The 16,443-nt window shown below is 62.1% G+C and overlaps 3 protein-coding genes and 1 long non-coding RNA gene across 4 annotated transcripts; 2 read left to right on the top strand and 2 right to left on the bottom strand.

Moving 5' to 3' along the window:
- The first annotated feature begins 1,579 nt into the window (after nucleotides 1–1,579).
- LOC148595298 (cytosolic purine 5'-nucleotidase-like) lies at nucleotides 1,580–4,573 on the top strand. The gene is made up of 7 exons (XM_088521500.1): nucleotides 1,580–1,676; nucleotides 1,750–2,028; nucleotides 3,699–3,812; nucleotides 3,901–3,958; nucleotides 4,063–4,156; nucleotides 4,246–4,378; nucleotides 4,479–4,573. The coding sequence occupies exons 1-7, from the start codon at nucleotides 1,580–1,582 to the stop codon at nucleotides 4,571–4,573; spliced, it is 870 nt and encodes a 289-aa protein (XP_088377626.1).
- A 19-nt stretch (nucleotides 4,574–4,592) lies between these two features.
- LOC148595297 (uncharacterized) lies at nucleotides 4,593–4,842 on the top strand. The gene is made up of 2 exons (XR_015913192.1): nucleotides 4,593–4,661; nucleotides 4,712–4,842. It is a non-coding gene; the product is annotated as an uncharacterized LOC148595297 (long non-coding RNA).
- A 416-nt stretch (nucleotides 4,843–5,258) lies between these two features.
- On the bottom strand, nucleotides 5,259–14,039 carry CKAP2L (cytoskeleton associated protein 2L). The gene is made up of 9 exons (XM_088521499.1): nucleotides 14,018–14,039; nucleotides 10,917–10,983; nucleotides 9,119–9,176; nucleotides 7,751–8,808; nucleotides 6,762–6,960; nucleotides 6,377–6,532; nucleotides 5,945–6,008; nucleotides 5,543–5,684; nucleotides 5,259–5,469 (listed from the first exon to the last, which is right to left on the bottom strand). The coding sequence occupies exons 1-9, from the start codon at nucleotides 14,037–14,039 to the stop codon at nucleotides 5,259–5,261; spliced, it is 1,977 nt and encodes a 658-aa protein (XP_088377625.1).
- Nucleotides 14,040–14,160: 121 nt separating this feature from the next.
- On the bottom strand, nucleotides 14,161–15,908 carry IL1B (interleukin 1 beta). Its single transcript, XM_088521405.1, is given in 7 exon segments — nucleotides 14,161–14,607; nucleotides 14,698–14,843; nucleotides 14,925–15,095; nucleotides 15,196–15,430; nucleotides 15,432–15,540; nucleotides 15,627–15,678; nucleotides 15,763–15,908. Coding segments are annotated over 6 exon segments (909 nt in total). The 5' UTR covers nucleotides 15,668–15,678; nucleotides 15,763–15,908; the 3' UTR covers nucleotides 14,161–14,400.
- Between the last annotated feature and the right edge of the window lie 535 nt (nucleotides 15,909–16,443).

Genomic DNA, 16,443 nt, shown 5'->3' with positions numbered 1-16,443 from the left:
GCCGCGCCGGGACCCCCCTCCGGGCACCCGCAGCCCCCCGACTACTGTAGGTTTCTGGCCTTTCCTCCCCTCTGTCTAGTGCTGTCACAGAATGTCACAGAATTATCTTTTGAATTATCCTCTTTTTTTTTTTTTTTCTTAAAAAAAAAGATGACTTTGCTGCCTTCCCCGCCCTGCGAGGAGCCTGCGCTCGCCCGCACCCTGGGGTGCGCCCGGGTGCTGCAGAGCTGTAGATTAGAGGGGGGGAGGCCACTTGTTCCTTTCTAATTTAAACTCCTCTTAATGATGAAGATGCTCCTGCCGCGATTCCTCCTCGAGCGCAGCCTGGCGCTGGTTCCTGCTTCCCGGGCCTCTCCGTGTCCCGGCCGTCCCCGGGGCTGTCCCGGCTTCAGCTCTTGCCTCCATCGCCGCCGTGTGGCGCCAGCGGAGCCGCCTCGGTGCCATCCCGCTCACGGGGTGTCATTTTGGGGTGGAGGGGCCGGGATCTCCCCTGTGTCACAGCCCTCGCTCGCTGCTGCTACCTCGGTAATAATAAAAACTTCCTTCTTACGGCAGCGCCCGCCTCTCCGGGGGCCCCGCGCGGGACGGGGCTGTGGGGGCCCATAGGGACCGATAAGGGGGGCACGTGCTGCGCCAGGGTCATGCGGTGTCCCCAGCCACGTGGGTTATCAGTGCGGCCCCCTCCGTGTCACTGCTGTCACTTGGCTGTCACCCGTGTGCGGGGTGCAGGTCCCTGTGTCCCCAGCCGGGCTGCTGTCCCCAAGGGGCCGGGGTGCCCCCAGCTCTGCGCTCCCTGTCCCCCCTGCCTTGGGAAGAGGCTCTAGGGACCCACGACCCTGCGGTGGCACCGGGTGATGCAAGAGCCACCCGGCGCTGTGCCCGCCCTGGGGACATGGGACAGGGGGATGTGCCCTCCCCCCGGACACTGCCCCCAGGAGCTGCCACCCCCTCCCGAGGTGGCAATGGGATGTGTCCTGTCGTGTCCCCCCCCGCCTTGGAGACACGTGGCCCGTGGGGCGGTGCCCCCACGTGGGCCTGGGGACACGCGGGGGTGTCACCCCCCCCACCGTGTCACTGTCCTTGTCCCAATCCAGGGCACAAGGGGATGTGACTCCGCCCCCGCTCAATGATTAACCAGCGGCTGCCGCCCCCCGGGGACAGGGGGGCCCGGTGGGGAGGGTTGAGCCCCCCCCGCCGCCCCGTCGGGGCCTGGGGCGGGGCGGTCGCGGCGGCCCCGTTAAAGCGGCGCCCGCGGGCGGCCCGAGGCGGCGGGATGGGCGGGAGCGGGGAGGGGGAGGCTGGAATGGGGCGGGGGGCGGATCTTGGAGGGGGTGGAATTTGGGCGTGGGGAGGCGGGATCTGGGATGGGGCGTGTTGGGATGGGGGGAGCGACCCGCAGGATGCCAAAGCCACCCCCGCCCCGCCCGGTTTTCCCGGGAAAAGCCCGTTTTTCCCCTCCAATAACTTCCCCTGCGGCCCGCGCCCGGAGCCAAAGGGGGCGGGACGGGACGGGGACAGCAGCTCCCTGTCCCCACGGCGGCCGGGGGTGGCAGCGGGGACACCCCATGTCCCCCCCTCCATGACCCCCTCCTACCCCCGCAGGATTTTCGTGAGCCGCAGCCTGGCGCTGGAGAAGATCAAGTGCTCCGGCTTCGCCATGGACCACGCGCTGGCGGGTAGGGACGGCGCCGCGCGGGGACCCCGGGGACACCGGCCTGTCCCCCCCCACACTGTCCCCCCACCCCGCAGTGTCCAAGTCACCCTCGTACGAGGCGCTGGCCTTGGAGCTGCTGCTGCAGCGCCTGGTGTCCACGGGCTACCCCAGCGCCACCCTGGGCTACCGCTCCGACCCGGCCTTCCCCACGCGGCGAGCGGGGCCACGTCCCCCCCGGCGCCGCAGGGGCCTCGTGTGCGACCCCCTCCTGGGCAACCTGCTGCAGGGGGACTCGCACGGGAACCTGCTGCTCTGCGCCCGCGGCCGCCGCTTCCTCAGGGGTGAGGGCGCCAGGGAGGGGGGAAATATTGCAGGTAGTGCGGGTCCGTCGGCCGGAAGATATCGCGCTGTACGGAAAGATAGGGCCCCTAATAGCCAATGGTGTCAGTTTATGGTATAAGCAGACGGATGTGACGTTGTAAACCTCAGCTGTTACCCATCAATAAACGCCATTTGCCGTTCACCGCATTGGTGTCAACGAGCTGATGGCCCGAGCGGCCTGGGGGGGGTCGCCGTGCCGTCCCTGAACCAGGTCGCGGCGCCGTGTGAACGGCAACAAGCGGTGCCAAAACCCGGGATCATCGCCTGGATGGGTGAACGGCGGCCGGAGCGGCTGGACCAGCCCGGCGGGGAGGACGCTCCCAAACCAACAAGGAGGATGGAAGCCCTTGTGAAGGTCGTATCGCAGTTACATAAATATTGGGGGATTGATTGTAAGCCAAAAGATTTTACTCTCGCTGTTGCGAGGCTTCTAAAAATTAAGGTTATAGACCAGCCGGTGGATATTCTCCGCCCTGAAGTGTGGGACAAATGTACCAAGGCGTTAGCCGAGGAGACGATGTCTTCGGGTTGTGGGAAAAACCTTAAGGCTTGGGGAAAAGTTGTACAGGCTTTGCAGAAAGCTATGAGAGAGCAGGAGACCTGGGTGGTGGTACAGGACTGTTTGTTGGCCACCCCGAAAACAGGAGTCGGGGCAGCCGCACAGACTCTGCACCCCCCAGATGATGGTGATTCTGCTGAGCCTAAAGATCTGCAAGGGGGCGATACGTCCCCTCCATCCCCGAACCCCGTCCCGCTTACAGAGGAGCAGAAACAGCCGAAATCTGTTTGGGGCGAGCTAGCCGAGGAAGCCAGAAATATCGAAAAGAAGTCAGAGCTTGGAGACACCTGGGTCAGGCCACCGCCCTGTGCCCCCCAAAATGGCGCTGAGCCACAAGGAGAAGGGCAGGGCGAGGATGCTCCCACAGACAGGAACCGTTAGATAAACAAGAGGGGGAGAAGAACAAGAACAGCCGGGAACCATTAGATAAGAAAGAGGGGGAGAAGAACAAGAACAGCCGGGAACCATTAGATAAACAAGAGGGGGAGAAGAACAAGAACAGCCGGAACCGTTAGATAAACAAGAGGGGGAGGAGAACAAGGAGGAGAAGGTGGTGGGCGTGACCGGACAGGTGAGGGAGGCCCGAGTGACGGGCCGAGAACCAATCAGAGAAGCCCGAGTGAGGCGCTGAGAACCAATCAGAGCGGCCGTTTGAAAAAACGCGCCTCCCTGAGTAGGAGGCGGGGCGAGCCAAGGCGGGGGGAACAGCCCGCCCGCAACAGAGCTAAGAGCCAAAATATTCCCATTCGAAATAAAGAAAAACCGCGAAGGGAAGAAACCCCCCTCACGGACTGGAAGGAAATAAAGATCGCGTGTGCCGACTGGGCCCCATCGGCTGCGCTAGCGGTCCCGGTCCGGGTGACGGAGGCGGGACAGAGGGTCCACTCGCTGATAAAACCTAAGGACGTACAAGCGATTGTTAAAGCAATTGCAGATAAAGGGATTAATTCTGCCATGGTCTCAACCCTCATAGATGGTATCTTCGGGGGGGACGATCTGCTCCCGTTTGATATAAAACAAACTTGTAGGCTGATCTTTGATGGAGCAGGGATGAACAGGGACACAAGGGACAAAGGCCCCCGCCGGGTGCCCCCCGCCCCACAGCACTTTGCAGCTCCCCCCCGCTCCCCAAAATCCTCTGCTATGACCCCAACAAGTTCATCCAGCAGGATGACACCGAGCGCTTCCCTATCCTCAACAGGCTCTTCAACCTCACGGGTGAGACCGGCCCCCCAGACCGTCCCCCCGGCACCCGCTGTCCCCCCCATGTCCATGCCACCCCCCAGCGTCCCGCCTTCTCCCTCAGAGCTCTATCTCTACACCTGCCTCGTGGACTTCTCCAATCTCTGCTCCAGATACATCAAGTAAGAGGGGAGCTGGCGTGATGGGGGGGAATCCTCAGGTTTTGGGGTGAGAAAGGGTGTTTTCGGCACCGGCTCGTCACCCTCCCGTCTCTTGGCTGTTGCAGCTGTGCCACCGGCTACAAGCACGGGAACCTCTTCATGTCCTTCTGCAGCCTCTTCCAGGATGTGCGCGAGGCCATGGACCGCGTCCACCTCTCGGTGAGTGTCCCTGGCGATGCCACCCCCCTGGCAGGGGGACGGCGGGGGTGATGCCAACATCCGTGGGGGTGACGCCAACGCGGCTCAAGGGCAAAGACATCCTCTACATGGGCGACCACATCTTTGGCGACATCCTCAAGTCCAAGCAGCGGGCGGGCTGGCGCCCCTTCCTCGTGGTGCCCGAGCTGGCCCGCGAGCTGCACGTGTGGATGGAGAAGAGCAGTGAGTGGCGCCCGGGCGCCCGCGCTGGGGACACCGGCGCCGCTGGAGGTGGCCAAGCCGCCTGCAGGCCACGTCCCCGTTGAACCGGTCGCCCTTGCAGAGCTGTTCGAGGAGCTGCGGCGCTTGGACCTCCTGCTGGCCGAGCTCTACCATGAGTGGCCAGGAGGCACCCGTGGGTGCTCCCTGCGTGGCTGAGCCCTCACGAGGTCTCCCCCCATCCAGGGACTGGGGCAGCAGCAGCAGCGAGCGCCCCGACATCAGCTCCATCAAGCACCAGATGCAGGTGCCGCCCGCGTCCCCTGCGCCGGGCGCCCCTGACGCTCCGGCCCGCAGAGAGTCGCCCACGAGCTGGACCTGAGCCCTGGGCAGCTGGGCAGCCTGTTCCGCTGCAGCTCACGCCAGACGCTCTTCGCCAGCCAGCTCATGCGCTGACCTCTGCGGCACCTCCGTGCTCAACTTCCCCTGCTGCCCCTTCAGCTACCTGTTCCGCACGGCCCCCGCGCTGGTAGGGACGGACCCCCGCGCTGTCACCGCGCTCAGGGGCGCCTGCAGCGATGCCTGTCCCGATGTCCCTGCTGCGGAGGTGGCACCGGGAACCTGAAGCCACCGCGGGGCTCTATGCCCGGTGTCCCCCCCCTATCACCCATGCTGATGTTGGGCCCTGAACCTGTGTCCAGGTAGTCACAGATGGATGTCACACCAAGCGGGAGGGCTTGGAGACAGCTCCAAGATCCCTGTCCCCATCCTGGGGTTGGCCACACTTGTGTTTTTAAACTCTTTTTTATTTGTAAAAAGATGCTCAGACTTGTAGTTAATAAAAGCAACATAAAAGCAGTATCACAGGAGAGCCAACAGGCTGCCAGGCCCAGCAACACAGTGGCTACAAATCCCAAATCTCCAGCTCTGCCAACTCCGGCAAGGCCTTGTTGTTTCGAAAAAGGAGCTTGATCTCCTCTTCCCAGGCCAGGATTTCGTTGAGAGACGCCACCACGGTGTCGTGGTCCTTCAGCATCCGCGGGTAGCGGCTCCCAGCCCACTCCACGCGCCGCGAGCGCCGCACCGGCGTCAGGAGCTTCCACTCGCGGCCTTCACTGCGGGAAGAGGACGGGATGGGCAGGAGATGTGGCAGCGGGGACAGGCAGGGGAGCGAGGTGGGGACCTCACCTGGAGATGGAGAGCAGTTGGAACTTGATTGAGGAGCCGGGCAGGCGCTTTCCCGTCAGGCAGGGAGTCTCCAGCGCGTGGAGCCTCTCGCTCGGACACGGTGTCACGGGCTCGCAAAGAACAGGCGGCTCCGCCTGTTCCCCTGACAGGAGAGAGGAAAAGGGCAGCGTGGTTGGAGAGCAGGAGGAAAGCTGCAGTTCTGGAGGGGTCACCCCAGCACAGCGCTCCGGCACCGGCTTCGTGTTCTGGAGGTGTCACTGGCCCAGCGCCGTGCAGGAATCTTACCCCCATGTCCTGGAGGAGGATGGGGCCTGTCACACTCAGCCGGGGTGCTGGGACACGCTGAGCACGTGGCCTCCCCCGCGTTGCACGGGCCGGCCAGCCCCGCCAGGCACGCGTCGCCCTCCCACGTCCTCTTCCTGCTCTTCAAAATGCCGACGATCACTTCCCGGAGCTCCTGCAGCGGCTGCGAGGAAAGCGAGGGCAGGTCAAGGCTGGGAACAAAGGCCGCGCTCCAGGACGGGAGAGCGGGACGGCTTTGGGGCTGCCCCCGTGTTGGGGACAACGCTGGATGGCTGCAAATTTTCCATCAGATGGGGCTGCTTCCAAGCTACAGCTGGGAGAAAACCACTCATTTTCCCCTTCCTCCTGCAGCAAATGCCCAGCATTATCCTGGGGATTAAAGCCCAGGGTGCCTTTTTTTCTGGGAGCAAATGGCTGCAGCTTAAGAGGGAGGTTTCACCAACAGCCAGGGCTGCTGCTTCCCAAATCCAAGCCCCTGGATGTCCTGGGAAGCTGCTGGGGAACAGCCGAGGAGAAGGGCTCCGTACTCACCACGGCCCCGGCGCACACTGCGTCTTTGTACAGCCCCGTGGCGTCGAAGGGGCCCGCACGGGCCAGCAGCTTCGCTTTGCAGACCCAGAACTGGCCGAACCGCTCGGCGCCGGGGACGCGGGCCAGCATCTCCAGGAGCCCCTCGCAAGGGCCCCCCTGCAAAACAAGCGGACGGGGCGTTGGGGGCGCCGCGGGGTCAGCGCCGTCCTCGTGCCCTCGGGCAGGGAGCGGGGCTGGGCAGCCCAGCTTTGCGCTGGGGTTTTGCTGCTCTCCCGCATGGCCCTGGGCAAGCGCTAAAGCTCCCGCCCTGCGGTGCCGAGGGGGTCCCAGCCCTCCTCTCTGAGGGACTGGGAGCCTCCTAGAGCAGCTCCTTCCCCATTCCCACCTTCTCAATGTACTCCAGGCAGTTGGAAAAGACACTATTGATCTTGTCCAAGAGCAACTGCTCTGGGCTCTTCTCTTTTTCGCCCTGGACACGGCTCTTGGAGAGCAGCTTCTCTTTCGATGGCTTTTTTGGAGGCAGCATCATAGGAGGCCGCTTGTAGGACTTCCCTTTGGATGCCAGCCACTCCTGCAACTGCTTCCTGTTAAAGGATGAAGGGATCAAGGTCACCACCACCCAAGAGGAGCTACTCTCCCTCTGGAGCCTGTGGAGCCTGGGGTGCGTTAAGAAGAGTCTCCAGCAGGTCGAGGGAGATGATCCTGCCCCTCTGCTCAGCCCTGGTGAGGCCAGTTGTGGAGTACTGAGGGCCAGTTGTGGAGTACTGAGGGCCAGTTGTGGAGTACTGAGGGCCAGTTGTGGAGTACTGAGGGCCAGTTGTGGAGTACTGAGGGCCAGTTGTGGGCTCCACAGGACAAGAGGGATGTGGAGCTGCTGGAGAGAGGCCAGCGCAGGGCTACGAGGATGATCAGGGGCCTGGAACATCTGCCCTGTGAGGAGAGGCTGAGGGAGCTGGGCCTGTTCAGCTGGAGAAGAGAAGGCTGAGAGGGACCTGAGCAGTGTCTAGAAGTACCTCAAGGGAGGCAGTGAGGAGGATGGTGCTGGTCTCTTTTCAGTGGTGGCCACCGACAGAACCAGAGGGAATGGCCACAAACTGAAGCACCAAAAGTTGCACAGGAGCTTAAAGAAAAAATTCTTCACAGTGAGGGTGCCAGAGCCTTGGAACAGGCTGCCCAGAGAGGTTGTGGAGTCTCCTTCTCTGGAGATCTTCAAACCCGCTTGAACGCAGCCCTGTGCCACGTGCTCTAGGTGACCCTGCGTGTGCAGGACTTTGGACTAGATGACCTCGAGAGGTCCCTTCCAACCTTAAGGATTCTGTGATTCTATGAAAGGGGAGGGAGGCAGCGATGGGTTAGACCAAAGGTGCTACTTACTTACGATCCTCAGGTGTCGGGGTCTTGGGCACGCGCTTCGCCTGCACACTGGCCGTCGGCAGCGCTGCCTGTTGAAGCCTTTCTTTCCCAGCCTCGAGTGCCTGAGTTTTGGATCTGGGGGCCCTGTGTGTGGCGGTCGTGGGGCCGGTGGCCTTGGCCGGTGCGGCGCATCCCTGAGGCGCCCCCTTTGCATCCTTCCTGCCTGTCTCCCCGCTCGCCGCAGGCTGCCGCCCGGAGCTGCCCGGCCTGGGGCTGCATCTCTGTGGGCACCCCGGTTTCGCAGCCCCTCGGGGCCCGCCGTGGGCTGGGGGTTTGGTGGGAGATCGCTTCAGTTGAGGGGCTCTGTTGTGATGTTTAAAATCCCCCGCGGGAAGCGTGCTGGCTGCTTTCCCTAGGGGCAGCCTTGCCAGGTTAGCGCTCTCGGGCTTTGCCCCTGCTTTGTTATGAAGCTGGGTCCTGGAGATACTTTGTAATGGAGGGCGTTGCAGCACCCGCGTTCTGCTGCTCAGCGTTTGCAATGTGTCCTTGGAGCCTGGCAGTGATTTCCCCGGTCCATGCTGAATGGGCTCCACACTCTTAACAGTGCCTTTTGGGTCCCGGGTGGCTCTGGATGCGGTGGCAGAGCTTTGCCTGGCAGCCAGCGCTCTCCTGTGACCGTCGCCAGCAGAGCCCAGCCTGCTGCTCAGCGCGGCCTTCCCAGGGACCTGTCCTGGGAGGTTCTCTTTGTCACAGAGCAGCCTCTCGTGCAGGCCCTTGCTCAGGGAGTGAGGTGCTTGGGGCACAGAGGCAGCAGCGACGGCCTCCGCGGCCGCTTCCTCCGTCCTTCCTGCGCCTCGGTGGGAAGGGGGATGTGTTGGCAGCTTCGCCCCGGGCCGCGCGGAGGGGTTGGTGCTGGGCAGCCGGGTGCTCCTCCAGCGCCGCTCCGAAGCGGCTGCTCCCTGGGGCGGCTCGGAGGAGCCCTGCCGAGGGCCGAGGCCGGCGCGACGGGCGCTTCGGACACCAGGCTGCTCCTCCGCACGCGCGCCCCTCTCCACGACGTCCTCCTTGCTCCTGGCCACCTGGACAGACAGAGCCAAATCCAGCCACGAAAGCAGCAAAACGAGGAAGAGACCCCGACGTGGCCGCCCCGTGACAGCTCCCCCCTGCCCCAGACCAGGAGTGACACAGCAAGTGCCAACACAGCGATGCCACAACACCCCAGCAGCGCTCACCAGCGCAGGGAAGTCCCCCAGGCCACAGTCCTCTGTGAAACAATCTGTGTTCTTGCACAGCTCCTTAGCAACCTGCCGGCCATTTGTCTACCCTGTTCTGCACGGACTTGCCCCAAGCACGAGATGGAAACCAGACTCAAAAGACTTTGCTACTTACATGCCCCGGTTTAGCGAGTGGCTTCAGGAGTGGATTTGGGTGGCCCTTTACGTGGGGTCTGCGGAAAGTCAAACAAAATATCAGGGTATTTAACAGCAGAAAAAATTAATTATCTAAAGCACCTCAGGCTGTTTCAGCCAGAGCTTACAAGAAGCTTTTTTGAAACCAGAAAGATGTCAAGGAAGTGTGTTGTAACATTAATTATTTTTCTTTTGTGTGGAGACAGCAAAGCAGCACAAAAGGTTGACATCCAGCGTTGTCACCTCAGCCATAAGTTCTGCTGACAGCAAAAGTAATGAAAATGGTTTCTGCAGCAGAAGGGGCTGCACAGAAATTAACCAAAATGAATTTCTCCTCAGATATTTTCCTGTAATGAAAAGCCTGGAATTAGGGTGTCACCCTCTATTGTGCACAGGTTCTCTACCAGGCTGTAGAGAAGGATTTTGAACCTTCTTTTCTTACCAAGGTTACGCTCTGTGGGAGCCCCGAAGGAGCAGGGGCTTAAGGTTTGGGGCCAGAAGGCAGATCCAAGGGCGGACCCAATTGATGGCCCCAAGCTGCTCTTGCAAGTCATTGAGATTTCTGATTTCTTGAAATTTGTGCAATTCCCGAGGCCAGCCTTCTCACTTGGTAATCATCCAGCCCAGATATCGCCATGGTGCTGCATCCTGAACCTCTTCAGGAGCAGCCACGAGGCCCGCTCGAGTCGCCTCCTTCATCAGGGTGTTCACGGCAGCCTCCAGCTCCGTAGCCGCGCTGCAGGCGATCGAAACGTCACCGTATGGTGATAAATAATCACATCCTTGTGCCGTAGCCGCACAGGGCTCAACGCCTTTGCCATGAACCACCGACGCAGAGTGGGACTGTTCTTCATGCCCTGTGGCAGCACTGCCCACTGATACCGCTGGTGCCCTCCGCTGCACTTACGCTTGGTACGGAAAGAGCAAGTTTGTCGGGGTCACTAGGATTCAATGGGATCGTGTAAAAACAGTCTTTCAGCTCCACTATTTCATTCACCAATCTACTGGAATCATGGTTGAGGATGCCCTGCTGCCAACCGCGCTGCGGCAAGAGATGCATAAGCCCCGGCAAGCACCTGCACGTGACAATTTAGCCCATGGACAAATGTTATGGTCTCCTTCGTGCTGTAATATCAGGAGAAATTCTTGCTGCAACCCAGAGTGATTTCAAGTGTTCAGATTTGCCAGATGAAGCAGCAGATTCAATTAAAAGCTTTGAGGAAAGAAGTCTCCCTGCTCTCAGCCTGCAAACGCCAGCTGTGGTCGCAGCAGGGCTCCAGAGGAACCGTGCAAGATAAGGGCCTTATTTAACAGGTTCCTTCCCCTTGTTGTTTGCTTTTAAATAAGCTGAAAATGCCCCTTTCCAATATTAATGCCCCAGAAAGGGCACTAAAACAGCAGCAGTCAAACCTGAACCACTCTGAGATTCAGTTGTGCCTTTGCTCTGTGAAGCTGAGGTTTTTGATAATGTGATGATTTCTGACAGAGCCAAAAGCTGAGATGAGAAAATCACAGAAATTCAGAAAATGCCCACAAGAGACCACACCAGCCAGCAGGAAATCTCAATATTCCAACCATTTCTTTGCTCTTGCTGCTAGCAACACCCCAGAGCACAGCCTGGGCACTGCGGGCTGCAGCTTTCTCTGGTCCCTGGGGGTCCTGGTCCTGGCAGGGGAACATGGCAAAGAGGGAATCCTCTCTTCACTCATGAATCAGTGCAGAGAAAAGGCAAATATTGGCGACCCTGGCAGAATCACCTATATATCCTCCAAACTTACTTTGTACTTGAGCACTTTAGCTTTCCTTTCGCTGCCAGGTACTCCTGGAGCTGCTGTCTTCGCTCTTCTGCAAAGAGATTACAAGTAAATGCAGTGCCCGCGCCACAAGGTTGTTATTAACGGGTTTTTCTTGCGTTCACAGCACTGAAGTGCTGCACGAGTCCCCCGAGCGCCCTGCCTGAGCCTGGCAACGCTCCTCCCAGAAACACTCCCTCAACATCCTTTTTTCCCAGAATATTCCCATGTGTGTGATATCACCCACCAGCTGTTTACAAATGCAAAGAGCAGAGGACTGCGGTGCTGGGGCGCGATGCTGCTCAACCGCGGCCGCACGAGGCCAAGGTGGGGAAAAGGGAGCTGCTGCTGCTGCTCCTGCTCGGTCGTGCAAGGAATAAGGGCGTTCCCCAGGCCTTCCTCACCACGCACGCAGCACAAAATCCTTCCTTTTTAGGTTCCTGTCTTCCTCTCCCTCGTGTGCATGGTGTGTTGTTGGGTTTATTTATTTTTAGACTTGTCACCTGGTTTTACTATGTGAGGTTCTTGTAGGGCTTGTCCAACCCAGGGACAAAGTGACCTCCTTTGCAAAGGGCACCCCCGGGGACACTGTGCTCGGGGTCACCTCTCAGCCACTCTTTAGTCCCCTCCGGTTTCTATCGCGTAACTCTCCATCTTCAGCTCCTGCCACCCCCAGCCCCGCACCCCCGGGGCTGCCGCATGACCCCCATCTCCTGCAGAGCCCCCCATTTCCCCTCACCCCGCAGACCTCCCCCTTGTCAGCTAAAGGGCCCCCCCCATTTCCAGCATTCCCCAGCGCCTTCCCCCCACGGAACCCGCAGATCCCGCCCCAAATAACCGGGGTCCCCTCCAAGACCCGGATCCCCCCATAGCCGCGGTGCCCCCGCCCCGTTTTCCCCCCGTGTCCCCGCTCTCACCCTGCGCCACAACATCCCCCGTCCGCTCCATAGCGGCCTCCGCCTCAGCCCGCTTAACCGCCACCGGCAATGACCGCGCCTCGCTCATTGGCCGCCGCCTTCTTCAAACCGGCCAATGGAAAGCGCGGAGGGGGTGGGGCGGGCGGGCGAAATGAGCTGCGATTGGTTGAGGCGTGGCCGGAGGGGCGGGGACAACGCCGAGGGCCAGTGGGGGCGGGGAAATGAGAAGGGCGTGGCCCGGGGGCGTGGCCCGGCTGGGGCGTGGCCAGTCGTTTAAAGGGGAAGCGCGAGGCGCGGGCGGGGGCTCCTGGGGAGGCGGGATCAGAGCCGATAGATTCGGCAAATAAATTAAACCCAATTACTTAATTCCTGCTAATTAGTGTCCAGTGCCTTGCGTGTGTATGCAGCAGCTTGTTGGGTCAGGGCAGTGGGATGGCGGTGCTGGGGTAGACGTGGGAACCCAAAATGGCCCCGGGGGGCCAAAATGGTGCCCGCGGGGCCTGGTTGAGGGTGAGGCCAGGGGAGGCCGAGGGGACCCGCTTGTCTGACAGGGATCGCAGCTGGTCCGTGGAATCCCTGGTTCCCTTAGCGCAGAACGCTGTCCCTGAAAAGCCTAGAGCGTATCTATGAGATGGGGAGTTCGCACGGAGACAGCAGAAAGTTATTGACGAGTTTAAGGAGGTTTTGGCCGTGGAGCAGAAACTGGCCAAGCTGAGAGTCGTCCAGTCGTAACTCTGTTACTGGCTACTGTCCTTTGTAGTCCTCGCCAATGCGCAGCAGCCGCAACGAGAAAAGCTCGGTATAAATAATGTACCTGGAGAACAATAAAGCCATTTCCGTTTGACTCATATCGAAGCCTTCGGGAGCCTTCTGGCCTCTGGCACTTGTCCCCAATGAAATTTGTGGTTTTTTGGCCTGAAGTGGCAGGAGTGACGCACGGCCGTGACGAAACGTGGGAGTTTTGGGTCTGGCGCTGCGTGGAGAGGAACCGGAGCCCCGGGCCTCCCGCTTCCTCTTCCCCTGCTCATCCCTGCGGGCGGAGAAGCGGCGGGGACGTCACCGGCTGTCCCCAAGTGTCACCTGGGGACAGCAGCGGGGAGCGGGGCCGACCGCAAGGCCCGGCCTCCCTCCGCTGGATGAGGGGCCGTGCCGGGACGCGTCCCCCTCGCGCGGGCTCCTGCTTCTGGCCATCGTCTGCCCTCGGGGACGTTCCCCCGGGGACACAGAGGTGCTCCTGCCTCCTGCAGGTGCGTTTGACCCTCCCCAAACCTCGGGGGACTCCATCCTGCTGCCCGGGTGGCTCGTGGAGAGGCACCGGGTTGTCCCAAGGGGCTGGGGACAGGGTAGGGTCAGTGCTGGGGAGCTCTGGAGCGCAGCCACCCGCCGGGAACCAGGGCCACTTGCCCTTGAGGACGTGGTGGCTTCCAGGCTGGCTTTAAGGCCATCACAAGACAGGGTTGAGAGTTGTCTGTGGACTCAGGGTGGTCCTCAGAGTTCTGAGTTGGTCCAAAAGCTCTAGGGTGGTCCTGGAGCTCTAGGATGGTCCCTGGAGCTCTGGGGTGGTCCATGGAGCTCTGGGGTGGTCCATGGAGCTCTGGGGTGGTCCTTGGAGCTCTGGGGTGGTCCATGGAGCTCTAGGGTGGTCCATGGAGCTCTGGAGTGGTCTCTGGAGCTCTGGGGTGGTCCATGGAGCTCTAGGGTGGTCCCAAAGCTCTGGGGTGGTCTCTGGAGCTCTGAGATGGTTCCTGGAGCTCTGGGGTGGTCCATGGAGCTCTGGGGTGGTCCCAGAGCTCTGGGGTGGTCCCAAAGCTCTGGGGTGGTCCTGGAGCTCTGGGGTGGTCCCGGAGCTCTAGGGTGGTCCCTGGAGCTCTGGGGTGGTCTCTGGAGCTCTGGGGTGGTCCTGGAGCTCTGGGGTGGTCCTGGAGCTCCGGGTGCTCTTCATGCTCTATGTGATTCCCAGGGGCCTGTGGTGGTCCCTGGGCTCTGGGATGGTCCCTTGACTTTGCTGCGGTGGCCCCAGGCTCTGAGTTTGTACCCAGCTCCCTGGAGGAAGGCTGGGACAGAGCAAAAAACACCCAGCGCAGAACCAAAAAGTCCCCAGAAGCAGCTGAACCCACGGGAATTTCCTGCTGCTGACGCCCAGCTTGGTTTGGGGCCAGGAGGACCCACTCCCAGCTCCAGATCGTTTCATCCTGGACCTCCCCGCAAGAGAGCGACAAGCCAAGAAATGCAATCACAGGCAAGTTTTTATTTCAATAGTTTTCAGTCACTAATAAATACATACATTCCTGAGACAGGTAAATAATAAAAATACAATAGTTACCTTAAAAAGCCATGTTAAGTTAAAAGCAATAGACCGAGGCAATAAATAAATATAAATCAAGGGCGACTCGGGCCCACAGGGCCCAGAGCTGCTATTTCACATGAAATAAATCTTCCATGGGGCAGGGAAGGCGGCAGCTCCCGGCCGCGCGGGGAAAACTGGCTTGTACTTGGTACATACGGCCTGAAAACCAGTGACTGCTGGTTCGGTTTGGTGCGGGGGCAGCGCCCTACGTGAGCCGGTACGTGGTGATGTTCACCTCGCCCAGCGCGTTGGTGAGGCCCACGGGCTCCTTGGAGCGCTGCGAGGTGCAGATGTACCAGCCGGGGAAGGCGACCGACTCGAAGCTCGTGGTGCGGTCGGCCGGGCTGTCCAGGCGGTAGAAGATGAAGCGGGTCAGCTCGGTGCTGTCGATGTCCCGGGTGACGTCGGCCTCCTGCGGCGGGGACGAGAACCGGGTTAGGGAAAGGGCCGGAGCCCCCGGCGCCGCGTCGGGGTGCGGGCAGCACCCGGGCGCTCCGCTCACCTCCAGCTGCAGCGTGGGCTCGGAGCCGCTCATCACGCACGACATGTAGAGCTTGTAGCCCTTGATGCCCAGCGCCACGGGCATCTTCACGGCGCCGGGGTCGCCCGGCGAGCTCTTGGGCCGGTACAGAGCGATGTTGAGCCTCACTGCGGAGAGGAGAAACGGGCTCAGCGGCCGCTCTGGGGGCGAGGGGAGCGGGACGGCACCGAGCCGGGGGGTCTCCTCACCTTTCTGGGTGGCGGAGGGGCCTTGCAGGTGCAAGGCCACCAGCTGGGTGGGCGACTCCAGCACGAAGCACTTGTGCGTGATGTCGAGGATGTCGAAGGACTGCGAGCGGGTGTAGCGATACACGGGGGCCCCCGCGTAGCTCCTCTCCAGCCGCTGGAAGGGGACGGGCTCTGCGGGGCGGCAGGGCGTCAGCAGGAACGCGCCGGCGCGGTGACGTCCCCCACCGACACCTCTTCCCCCGGTGACTTCCCCCCCGGCCGCGGCTCCTACCGAAAACGGCATCCAGGAAGCTCCCGAGGTCGCTGTCGGCGAAGTCGCGGGGCGAGAGCTTCTTCAAGAGCTTGGTGGCCGCCACCACCAGGGTGGCAGCTTGGCGGAACCGCCTGGCCGGGGGTCCCTCGGCGAGTGTCACCTGGATGCCCACGTCGGAGGCGCTCGGGCCCACGGGCTGCAGCTCCAGGCTCAGACGGGGCTTCTGGAAGGAGAAGGGGGCGCGATGTGAGAAACCGGCTCCGGCGGCCCCGCCAGGGCTCCGGTGGGACGCGCTGCCCTGTCCCCAGCGTTACCTTCTGCAGACACGGGGAGTCGAGGCCGTAAAAGGTCTCCTCGTTCAGGCTGGAAAAGCAAAGGGAGAGTGTGAATCCAACGGCCACCACAGGGCAGCTCCGTCCCCGCCGGCACAGCCGCGTGGCCCCGCTTACCTGCCGCTCTCCAGCATGTCCAGATCGGGGACGAACGCCATCTCCACCGAACCTGCGGGGACAACGCGTAGCCGGTTAGAGCCGAGCGCTCCGAGCGCGCCGCGTCGGCCCGTCCTGGCGCCCGGCGCCGCGGTACCTGCGCGAGCCGTGCCGGCCGGTGCTGCCGTGGCCGCGTGCCGGGCGCCGTTTGGCACCGTGCGGCGGCGCGGCGCGTTTTGAAGCGGCGCGGCGAGGAAGCGCCGCCGGGGCGGGATTTCCACCTTTCGCAACGCGCGGGGTTTGCCCAGTTCCCCTCCCGTCCGCGGCTCCTTCCCAGCGCCCGCGCGGGGCCGGTCCGGGCACGTCGGGGCAGCGGCGCCGGGGCCCTTCCCGCCTCGCGTTCCGCACGGCTGCAGCGGCAGCGCCGGGGCTGCTCCTTGCGGGCGCCGCATGGGGACGGCGAAGGCGCCGCGCGGGGACCGTGAAGCCTCCGCGTGGCCCCCGTCGCCGCGCGGCGCCCGGGCTGACGCAGCGGTGACTGTCCCCGCGGTGCCCGCGATGACGCCCCGGCCCTCGTCAGGGCTCGGGAAACGCTGCCGCTCAGCGATTTCTCCACCCGGCTCCGTGCCGGCCGCTTCCTCTTCCCTGGGAGAGCCATTTCGGGCCGTGTGCGGCCGCTCGCTCTTGCCCAAGCTTCCGCCGGGATGTGCAAGAGGTTGTGCGGGACGGCCCCGTCGGGAGGCGGCGGCGCTGCCTTTGGCGCAATTTTCCCCGAATCCGGCCCCGGAGCCGCAGTGGCATTTCCGTGCCGGGACACGGAGACGGGCGGCCACGCGTC

This window comes from Tinamus guttatus, unplaced genomic scaffold, assembly GCF_059628265.1.
Source record: "Tinamus guttatus ecotype Peru unplaced genomic scaffold, ASM5962826v1 Tinamus_guttatus_pri_ptg000123l, whole genome shotgun sequence".
NCBI lineage: Eukaryota > Metazoa > Chordata > Aves > Tinamiformes > Tinamidae > Tinamus > Tinamus guttatus.
Note: the sequence above shows the minus strand (reverse complement) of the source record. Positions and strands in the feature narration are given on the sequence as shown.